This window comes from Molothrus ater, chromosome 4, assembly GCF_012460135.2.
Source record: "Molothrus ater isolate BHLD 08-10-18 breed brown headed cowbird chromosome 4, BPBGC_Mater_1.1, whole genome shotgun sequence".
NCBI classification, from domain to species: domain Eukaryota; kingdom Metazoa; phylum Chordata; class Aves; order Passeriformes; family Icteridae; genus Molothrus; species Molothrus ater.
This window is the reverse complement of record NC_050481.2, coordinates 36,493,273-36,504,299: the sequence shown is the minus strand read 5'-3', so window position 1 is coordinate 36,504,299 and position 11,027 is coordinate 36,493,273. Positions and strand designations below refer to the sequence as shown.

The 11,027-nt window shown below is 53.5% G+C and overlaps 1 protein-coding gene across 1 annotated transcript; it reads left to right on the top strand.

Annotated features, from left to right (window-relative positions):
• Nucleotides 1–8,835: 8,835 nt before the first annotated feature.
• HAND2 (heart and neural crest derivatives expressed 2) lies at nucleotides 8,836–10,470 on the top strand. The gene is made up of 2 exons (XM_036382585.2): nucleotides 8,836–9,390; nucleotides 10,372–10,470. Exons 1-2 carry the CDS (start codon nucleotides 8,836–8,838, stop codon nucleotides 10,468–10,470), a joined length of 654 nt encoding a protein of 217 aa, XP_036238478.1.
• Nucleotides 10,471–11,027: the final 557 nt, after the last annotated feature.

Genomic DNA, 11,027 nt, shown 5'->3' with positions numbered 1-11,027 from the left:
TTGTGTTGCACTGTTCCCTTCCATCATAAAATGTTCTAGTCGGTTTATAGCAAAGCAAAGACAGCAGCTTAGTTCATAAACGCCAAATTCTTCTCTGTTACACTCGGGCTTTCAGACTCAATCGAATTAGCTCCGATCTGTGCTGATGCCGCACTAACCAGACTTATCGAGCCCTGCGTGTTCCGAGGGGTCGTTGCGCAGGCTCCGAGGTGGACCTGCACCAGCCCGCAAGCCTGCGGGAACCCGTCCAGGCACTCCCAACTTTTATTCTTCCTGACGAAGATTTAAAGCGGCCCTGTACAACAGTCAAACAAGAATAATCAGCTGTGGAAAATATAACAAATCATAAGAGGGGTTTAAGGGAGAGAGGGAGCGAGTGCGGCAGATAAACCCGACTGCTCGTACTGCCCTGCTGGGGGACAGGCGGGCCGCCCGCCGGCTCCCTGACCCCGACATGAGCGGGCAAGGCGGCTCTCGGGGAAAACCCCTCCTGCTGGAAAGCTCGTGGCTTCGGAGCAGAAGTTGCAAAACACGCCCAAAAAAAAAAAAAAAAAAAAAAAAAAAAAACCCAAAAAAACTTTTTTTTTTTTTTTTTAATAATCATTTAGCCGGTGAGATTGCGGATGATTTTTTCGTTTTGGCGGAGACCACCGGCTCAGTGGCTCCCGCGGGCGGTGCCGCTCAGTTCCCAGCGCAGGGAAAGGTGTGTGCGAGGCCGTACGGCGGAGGCGGGAAGGCAGGGGCGGCGGGGGGGCTGGCGAGGGGAACTCGCCCCAGCGCGCAGGTAGCCACAAGCCAGGCTGTAATTACTAAGCAAACAAGGTGAAATATTGAATCGGCCTCGCCCGTGACAAGATCTGCGCTTTTTGCCGCCAATTTGTTTGTGGAGCTCTATTTAAAGGCGCTTGATTGAGGAAACGTTGAAAATAGCAGTTAGGGTTTCCCTAATGAGACCTCTAGAGGAAAGCAGCGGCATTCAGGGGGCTACAGCAGGAGGAGGGGAAGCGCTTAACCCTTTCCAGCGGCCCCAGCCCGGCGGTGCGATGGGCAGGGGCCAGCCCGCCGCCTCCCCCGGCCTCTGGCATTCCCGGCACCGGCGGGAGGGGTGCCGGGCAGTGCCGGGGCCGGGCTGAGCATCCCCGGCGGCTCCCGGAGGGGCGGCCCGGGTCCCCGAGCGTGCGCCCCGAGAGGGGAGCAGCGTCGGGGCCCTGACCCCCAGCGCCCTTTGATGCAGTGGGTCGGATCGCCGTGTGGCTGCGGGCTGGTGCTTCAACACAGTAGCCCAAAGACGGGCGGGGAGGGGAAAAAAATCCAAACGGCCCTCAGAAATGCCGAAAAGGCAGGGAACTTACTGAATTAATAACGAGATGTGTCACACCAACACGCACTGCGCGGGGGCCTGTGGCACTCCTTTCCCTCGATCCATCGCTCCCATTTCTGTTGCGGTGCGAGCCTGCCCCGACACTCGTTCTCGCAACCTCGCACACGCTTCGTGCTCAATTAGCGCCTGTCTGAGCCCCGTATTACACACGAACGAGACCTCCGCTAAAAATGTCGATGATATTTTGAAAGGCGCTAATGCCTGTGAGGGAATGTGGATCGCAGTCCTCTTCTGCAGGCTGCTTTCTCAATGTGCTAACACTTGAACGACATAGATATCTCCCCGTTCTCGATTTTATAAGTCAACTTTAGCTCCGAACAACGGGGCTTGGCTTTGCAATGAGTTGCTTGCAGCCTGTAGGGCCCTGGGATCTTACCTAGAGCATCTGAACGCCCCTCTTCCCGGGGCGCCAGCCTCTGCTCACACGTGAACCTCTGCGTGTTGATTGGATATATATGTGTGCATGTGTATATATATATATATATATATATATATATATATATATATATATATATATGTGTGTGTTGTGTGTGTGTGTGTGTGTGTATGTGTATGTATACTCACACCTGGACGGAGATCAAAATAAACTTTTAGGGAATACCTAATAAAAAGTGAGCACTGTCTCTCCCTAGAGGAAAGAAAAGGTGAGCTACAGAAAAACAAAATGTTGGCTTAGTAAAATAAGTTCTTCAGGGTGATATAAAGTATTTATTTTTGTTGTCGCATTTACACCAGCTCCTTTTGGCCGCAGCTCTGTTTCCCTCCAGGTCTGGGGAGGTACATGACGATCACCTCTCCATTTTCCGGCTTCTTAGCTTTCCTGAAAAGAAGAATAAAGAATTATAATTTTTTTTTCCGTCTAAAGCGCAGCAAATGAATATTTTGTGTATCCACAAATAGGTTGTATCATCGTATCATCTGAATGAAGAAATTACGGTATGCGTCCGTGCATTTCTAGTAAAATCTCCTGTATTCTGTTTACATTATACCATTTCTGTTTGTAATTATTTTATTTTAATTTTATGTCACTTTTAACACAAGCCAGACCGGTTTTCCCTCCGTGTTTTGTACACAATGTTCTCTTTCTCGATAAGATGTTCTGTCCTATCTGTTCGCTTTTTTCTTTTAAAAAATGTTTATAGTTCCCCAAGAGCAATTCTCCAATATTTCACTCTTGCATTTTAAGGACTTGTCCCTGTCTTGCTTTATTTGTTTGTGTGAAATTTAGTTTGAAAGGAGATCAGAGAGAGCAGGAGGGGTTTGTAATAAGAGAATGACCAAGTGACCTAAAGGCTGATTATATGTCATTAACTGGAGACTTGGCGTATCCAAATTACCAAAAAGACCTCACTCAGCCAGATCAATTACACCGAGATACGCATATAGGAATTGCCGTACGGGCTGATGCTTGCTTGCAACAAGTGTGCAGCCGACATTTGTAGGACTCAGCTGCTGAATTTTCGGACGAGCCCGTGTGTTGCAGCCGAACCCGGGCAAGCGGGAGCGAGGTGCAGCGCAGCAGGTATACGGAGCGAGGGACACGGGCAGGACGACAGCGACATTTTGGGGAGTGTAGTTAGGGCCAAATTGCGGCTAATTTTCACTGCTCCAGAGGGATTTTTCTCCTAAGCCAAGCGAGGTTACCTTTGATCTATGAAGGCTCCTTAAACCCCAGCCTCGTTAAATGGAGACTTTCCATGAAGAATGACAATAGAAGTGTTGATTTTTGTTAACCTAAACACAAAACGATGCCAGCCTAGCCTTCTCCTTCCTCCACCGTCTGAACCTCAGATGCCGGACGACAAAATATTCGTTAATGAAGGCAATTACATTCGCGAGCTATTTCATCAGGGTCGAGCTCAAGAGCAAATTAAGATGTTATTTCCCGGGAATACAAACAAATATTAAGTGGGAAAATAGCGTGTTTGTCTGTTTGCGTGTTCGTGTTTATACATGCGTGCATGTATAGGAGATGCACGTAACCACTCCAATAAATAGAGACACACTGTGTTCACTGCAGAATTTTGTAAGGTCTTTATTACTATTCTTCTGACAAAGAAGGGCTCTTGGTTGGAACTCGTTATGTTTTTTCTTTTCTTTCCCTGATTCCTGTCCAGGGTCTAAATGCAAATCTGGATGCTCAGTCACAAATATAAGCAATCCTCGAATAATTGCTTGCACATGCAGTGGTAAAACGCGTAGGGTCCCGCGCTTACTGCCAATCATTGCGACTTACGAAATGGTCAGTGTCTTGGTGTCTTGGTTTGTTCTCATCCCTGGTCTTCTTTTTTCTTTTTCTCTCTTTTTTTTTTTTCTTTTTTTTTTTTTTTTTTCTTTTCTTTTTTTTTTAATACACAACGGCTGAGAGATTATCATGCCTGAAATATGTGGGCGTTCATTACCGATAATAGTAACGTAAACCAGGGTTCCTTCACCTCCAAGGGCAGCGATTAATTCGGGCCTGCTGGGCCCGATCCCGCCCTCTGCCCTGGGCGTTGAAATACAGGTTGTGTGAGCACAAGAGAGGGTGCAAGCCAGGCCCATTAGGCACAAGTCCTTTTCATTAACCCGCACTGACAGGCTGACCTCCAAATCATATTTCTCCGTGCCTCTTTTCAAAAATCCCTTTTCTTGCGTGTTTATGCTCTTTCACGAACACCTAAGCGACGCCCCAGATATGGGATGCATGGCATCCCTGGACACGGGATGCTCCAGCATCCCTGAATCCACCCGAGAATGATACCCCCTTTCTGATACGTTTGGTCCCGGGTCAATGACATCATGCACTCTATAAATTCAAACCCGTCTCGGCTTTTCAAGCCGTGCACCGGGCGGCTGAGCAATGTGGTGGGCAGCCGGGGGAAAGGAGAATCGGCACCCCGGTACTCAGGGAGCTGCGGAAGGGAGAGACGCCGAGGGAGCTGCACGGCCAGGGCAGCGCCTCAGAAGCAAAGGACAGGGTGTCCTTGGGGTGCTTTCGCGTGTCTGATTATTTCTCGGCTTTAATGAAAACTGTGGAGGGAGATCCCGGTGCTGCTGCGCGGAGCAGGGATGGGTGCGTCTGGCGTGGGTACCGGGCACCTCAGCGGTGCCTGCGGCTCCCGCCGCTGCCCTGTCCCCACCGGTTTCGGACGCTCCTCAAAAGGAAGGTGCGGTCAAGAAGCAAATGAGTGGGCTCGCTGCCCAGGCACCGGTGAGGCGCCTCTCTGCCCCTGGCCTGCTCCTCACAGGCCTGGCCCAGCTCAGTGTTCCCAGGTCAGCCAGCCCGGGAGTCCCCAGCAGATGTGGCTTTCCGACCACCCAGCGTCGGCATGTCTTCCCCGTTTCCATACGGTTTTCCCCGACTGATTCGGAGAAATTAGCTTAATTTGCAATTTAGCTTAATTCGCACAAGCCCGGCGGGGAGGAGGGGGGAGCGCAGCTCTATTGTTCTGTTATCCCAACTCCCACCCCACTCCTGGCCCGCAGGAGAGGAGTGACCTGGCGATAAGAGGCCCGGCGGCGGCTGAGCGCCGGGGCAGGGCAGGGCAGGGCTGGCCCCGGCGGCGCGGAGCGGGCGCCCGGCCCCGCCGCCCCCCGCCAGGGCTCCGGCCCCGCTCCCCGGGCACACACCGGGGGGCAAGGGCAGCCCCTTCCTCCCGCTCGGCCCCGCCGAGGGCTGCCGGGCTGGAGGGGCGAGAACGCAGGGCACAAGCTAACGATACAGCCCCCACACGCACCGATTCCCGAAAAAATAAAAGAAAATAAATTCTAAAAAGCGGGTAGAGGAAGAGAAAACCAGCCTCGGCACAGTCTCCACCGAAATTTCTTTATTATAGCAAGTAGGGGAGTCCTGTTTGGCAGCAGAATCCAAATAAATCGCCGCCTAACATGCAACTATTTTGGCAGGGAAATAAAGTGACATAAGACTAGGGTTTCTTTTTCTTTTCTGGGTTTTTTTCCTTTTTTTTTTCTTGTTGTTTTTTTTTTAACCATATGATTTGTGCACAAAAAAAATCTAATCAAATAAATAAGTGTAAGATTGGTATAAATGATGGTGCTTTTAGCGGACTTTGAGCATAGTATCGGGAAAGGTACTTTGAGCTGCAGCATTTTTCAACGCGTGGATCAAACAGAAAGGCTACATAGAACACATGATGGGAAATTCTGAGCATTTAAAAGCTGAGGGAGGACAAGAGAGTTGCATTTGCTCTAAAACTCGCTTAATAAAACCCATAAATAACTGCTAGGAAAAGAGGGAAAAAATATATATAAGATCCTTCTGGGTGCTTTATCTAGAGATCCTCTTTCTCCAAAGTTAATTAAGCAATCACGACGCTAGCTTTGGAGACTGGTGTTCTGATCGATATCTCCTGTATATTTTATTACTTTTTCTCTGCCTCATGTTTTCCGTTTCCTTCATCATTGGAGATGTTATCAGAGCGGCCGTAGTGTCTTGTCACAGAGACTGTCACAGTTGCAGTCTAACCTGCAGTGTGTCGCAAAGCTCGTACACAAACAGGGAGAGTGTAAAGAAACACACGCCCGTTTGCAAGCCAGTATAACTTTCCGGCCTCGACAAGGTCCACTTCTTCTTCCCATATCGCAGCAAAACAAAGCTGGAGAACCGCTGCAGAAACTGGGTGGGTTTCCAAGCTGCGCCCTGCAGACATATCACCCCAAACGGCGGGGACACGCTGCCTGGCCGCTCCAGGGCTCTGCCTGCACGGTCTGCCCACGGCCTTCCTTACATTTAAAAATCCACACTGCAGACACGTTCTTTCCTTGGGATAACACAATAAATACACGTGTGCTTGTGCATATATAGATACAGATATCCATCAGCTGGCTACAAGCATGTGTGTGTACGTCTAAGATATATGTGTATATACATCAATTCTACATCTGGACTAGTTTTTCACTTTCGTACTCAGTTTACACCCAGACGCTCACACATATGTGTATATGCTTATAAAAACCTACGCCTGCATGTCTGTGCTCCGTGCGCGTCTCCGCTCTGGGTCCGGCTCCGCACTCCCCGGTCCCGCCGAACCGCGGGGCCGGCACTCGCCCTCGCCTTTAGTACTCCCCCGAGGAAGCAGCCCCGCGTACGGCAGCGAGCTGCTCCTTGGCGGCCGGCCTCACCCGCGGACACCGTCCACTGCCTGCAGGGCATTCCCGGCCGAGAGCCGGCAGACCCACTCGCAAAGCCCCCAGGTCCCAACAAGCCGGCCCGTACCAAGCAGCCCTCTCACGCCGGGACCGCCCGAGCTCAGCCTGCCTCCTCTCCCCGGGCACTGAGTTGATTTTCGCCCTCTCCCCAGCACCCAGCGCTTCCCCCGAGGTACCCCCACGGCCTCTGCAGAGGGGCCGGAGAGCGCGTTAAGCTGCTGCAGAAATTGGACCACAGTTCTTTCTGCCTTCTTTCGCAGACTCCTCCATCTCTATTTTTCTCTTTCTTTAATTTATGACCTCTCAGCTCCTGTTGACACAGTTTTCCACACTGCCTATATTGTAGAACTGCATTACAATATACGCCGAATCAGCCCAGGCGTCAGCCAGCACAAATAAGAGTGGGTATTTGGTATTTCGCAGCTATTTAGTAATGCTCGGCTCCATTTGAGGATGACACCAAATGCACCTCGCCTCCGTGTTATCCATGAGTTACAGCTTGAGATCCATTTTTCTTTTGTAATATCTTCAAGCTTACTAAAGCAAAGCACCTAAATAGCTACAGGAGATTTCCTCCTTGGCCTGGATAAGTAAGCATTTAACTACTCACTTTCGATAACTAAACCTGCTTTCCGCAGGTGCTGGTCTTTTTTATTGCAGAAGCAGGAATGCCGAGAAATCTTTATATATTTCTTAGTAAAAGCTAGAAAATTAGCTCGGAACATGCTGTAAAAATATTCGGTTACTTACCGATCATACCAGCTCAAGAAGCATGAGACCGATTTCAGGCGATTTTTGAGTCACTCGGGTGAGGGCTGGTGGAGGTGCACAGGGCAGACAGTAAGCTGGAAAAGAATCAGTTAGAGTCGGACTTATTGTTAATGTCTCAAAACAATTCTTACAAAGCCATCCCCGTCCGAGCCCCGAGCGCTCCCCTGCCTCGGTCAGCCCGGAGGAGCGCAGCCCGAGCCAGCCCGTGCTGAGCCGGGTCGCAAGGCGGGTGACAGGCGAGGCAGAGCCGCTTCGCCTCCCTCCCCTCGGAAACTGGTGATCTCGTGGTGTGCATTAACCAGCGATACGGGCAGGACCCGAGCGCTGCTGGGGCATGCCTGCAGCAGTCGGGCACCGATGAAGTGCCCTCCGAGCCGGCTTAATTTGTTCCTCTACCGGACCGGCACAAAACGCTTTGCCAAAGCAACCTCAGAGCCTGTTCACATAGACTTTTGCCAATAAACTTCTGGGATCCATACTGTACCTGGTTTGAGATTATCCGATATTTAAGTTTTAACGAGTTTGTAGGGGGGTTTTGTTGTTTGGGGTTTTTTAATTTTTTTTTTAATGCAGATTTTACTGTAAGGCATCTGCTAAACACTTGCATTAACCTCTGCCTCCATGATAATTTTTCCCCCCTTGTTTTAATTACATTAGGGATGCGGAGGGGCAGCCAATCCTAAAAGAGGAGCTCGGCAATTAGCAGAGCGAACATCAAAAAGTTTTATTGCGGAGGGCGGCGGGCTCCGCCCCCGCCTCGGCCATTGGCGGCCGCCGCTTCTGACGACATATATTAACCCGAGCGGCCCTAAACATGTAGCTGTACATGGAGATCGGGCCGGGGAGCCCTGCCAGTGCCCCGCGCCGCGCCGAGCCCCGCCGCCGCCCGCCGCCCGCCGCCCGCCGCCGCCGCGCCCGGCCGAGCGGCGCGGATGCCCCGAGGAGCGCCGGGGCGCTGAGCAGCGCGGCGCGGCGGGCAGAGATGCGAGCGCCCGCCCAGCACTGACGGCCCCGCCGCCGCGCAGGGCAGAGCCAGCGCCGCCCGCCCCGAGCCGGGGGCGCATGGAGGGGGGCCGCGTGTAAGTACCACCCGGCCGGGCCGCGGCGGACTTGGCGAGAGCGGAGGGAAGCAACAGGCGAGGAAGATCCCAGGCTGGGAAGCCAAGCCATTTTTGTTTTGGTCGACATCTCTCCGTAGTTTTGTTCTTTCTTTTTTTCTTTTTTTTTTTTTTTTTTTTTTTTTTTTCTGTGCGCGCTTCCTCGAAGACCCGGCCCCGGGCGAGGAGGAGGAGGAGGTGGAGGCACAACGCATGAGCGGCGGCGGCGGCGCCCGGGGAGGGGGGATCGCTCGGGCACCCGCGGGGACTCTGCAGCAGCGCCCTATGGAGAGGCAGCGGGCAGCGGGGCAGTGCTGAGGGGTGAGCGGCGGGCAGCATCTCCCGCCGCTGCGACGGGGGTGGGGGGCGGGCGGGGAGGGGAAGCCTTTGTTTTGGGGCCCGGGGGGGCGGGGTGGGGTGCTCTAGGGAGCGGGGATGAGTCTAGTGGGCGGCTTCCCCCACCACCCGGTGGTGCACCATGAGGGCTACCCTTTCGCTGCCGCCGCCGCCGCCGCTGCCGCCGCCGCCACCCGCTGTGGCCACGAGGAGAACCCCTACTTCCACGGCTGGCTCATCAGCAGCCACCCGGAGATGTCCCCCCCCGACTACAGCATGGCTCTGTCCTACAGCCCCGAGTACGCCAACGGGGCGCCGGGCATGGACCACTCCCATTACGGGGGGGTGCCGCCCGGGAACGGCCCGCCCGGGCTCGGGGGGCCCCGGCCGGTGAAACGCAGGGGCACGGCGAACCGCAAGGAGCGGCGCAGGACTCAGAGCATCAACAGCGCCTTCGCGGAGCTGAGGGAGTGCATCCCCAACGTGCCCGCAGACACCAAGCTCTCCAAGATCAAAACCCTCCGTCTGGCCACCAGCTACATCGCCTACCTCATGGACCTGCTGGCGAAGGACGACCAGAACGGGGAGGCGGAGGCTTTCAAGGCAGAGATCAAGAAGACAGACGTGAAGGAAGAGAAGAGGAAGAAAGAGCTGGTCAGTGCTTCGGAGCGGTTCGGGGCGGGACGGGGCGGGGGAGCCGCGCAGGGGAGGCTGCTCGGTCGCCCGCCGGCGCCTCATCCGAGCGCACCCGGCTCCTCGCTGGGCAGAGCCGCCGGGGAATGTCCATGGGGGACACCTCGGTCCCACCGGCCCCTGGCCGTAGCTGCGGGCCAAAAGCGGGACCGTGCGCAGCCACGGGCGGCCGTCGGCCTCCGGATCCGACCCGGAGGCTGAGAGCAGCCGCGGGGAAAAGGCTGCCGCATTAGGGGCCCCCGGGTAGGTTATTCCCGGGCTGCTGCTTGTCCCGTATCCCAAGCCGTGATCTCGCAGGAGGCAAGTCTCTGCTCTCTTAAATGAAATGTGGAGGCATGATTACCTGCCAAGCCCAGCCCGGCTTTAAGCCTTCGGCAAGTCCGAGGTTCGCAGCGCGAGGCTTTCCTGCCCCTGCACTCCGCGCTTCAGCTTTTTCGATTTTTAGCGGGAGAGCCGGTTTAGGCCAGGCAGCGCAAGCCCAATTCCGTGCAGGCCCCAGGGCGTGCTCGCTGGTGAGGGTGACTGATTCCCGCATGTGTTACCGGCAGCAAGTCCGAAGCTTTGCCCCGGTACGTGCTGGTGCCCAGCTTCTCCCCGCCCTCAGGGAGAGCATGGTTTAGGGGAGGCCTTACCTCAGTCCCCTTGGATGGCTGGCGCTTCTCAGCCTCCAGCCCCGCGCTCCGGCCGCGGCAGAGCAGCGGGGTGGCGCGGAGCGGGAATTGGCCCGCCACGGGCGGCGGCTTCTCCCGCGGCGAGGTGCCGTGGAGGTCCCCGTGATGTCTCTCCAAGCCCGCAGGCCTCGATGAGCTCGGGTGTCCTCGTAGTTTTGACCTCGAAGCAGAGCAGATGCGACCTAGAAAGGGGAGGAATATATCTAACCTTTTTTTCTCTCCTCTCCCCCTTCTGTTTCTCTCTCTCTCCCCTCGTATCCTGTCTCCCCAGAACGAAATCTTGAAAAGCACAGTTAGCAGCAACGATAAGAAAACCAAAGGGAGGACTGGCTGGCCGCAGCATGTCTGGGCTTTGGAGCTCAAGCAGTGAGCACGGCAGGACTGGAGGAGCCGTCCTCTTAGTCTCGGTAGTGAGCTCTCCTCTGAGGACTCTTTGTATTTGGAATAATCCAGTTTATTTATGTGCAATTTCTCCCCCAACCCCCCAAAATGTGGATATTTGAAGGAGAGGGAAAAAGCATTCCATATATGAAGAGGAAACTCCAGCTTGGTAAGGGGTAACGTCTCTAAATGTTTCGTGAATGTTATTTGCTCTGTATAAAACACGTGGGGAAAACAGAACCATAGAAAAGGAAAAAAAAATCCCTCCCTGGCATTAGTGTGTATGTGAAGTGTATCTTTAATACTTGGCCTTTTGGATATAAATATTCATGGGATTATAAAGCTATATTTCAACAGAAGCAGTTGCACCAATGTTTCGATTGACTCGGTATTTAGTGTTGTAATTTTGTTGTGGTCGTTCAGTATTTGAAGATGTTTTCAACAGTTATTGGTTATGTGCACTTCCGTCCGTAAGGGAAAAAGTGGAATCTAATTAATATTGAAGGTGTAAACGTTGTAAGTACTCAATAAACCACTGTGTGTGTT

Bases quoted from the DNA above. Each gene is read 5' to 3' on its own strand.
- HAND2 (XM_036382585.2), top strand. From the start codon at position 8,836: ATGAGTCTAGTGGGCGGCTTCCCCCACCACCCGGTGGTGCACCATGAG. The intron at 9,391-10,371 runs GTCAGTGCTTCG...CTGTCTCCCCAG, and splicing joins AGAAGAGGAAGAAAGAGCTG to AACGAAATCTTGAAAAGCAC.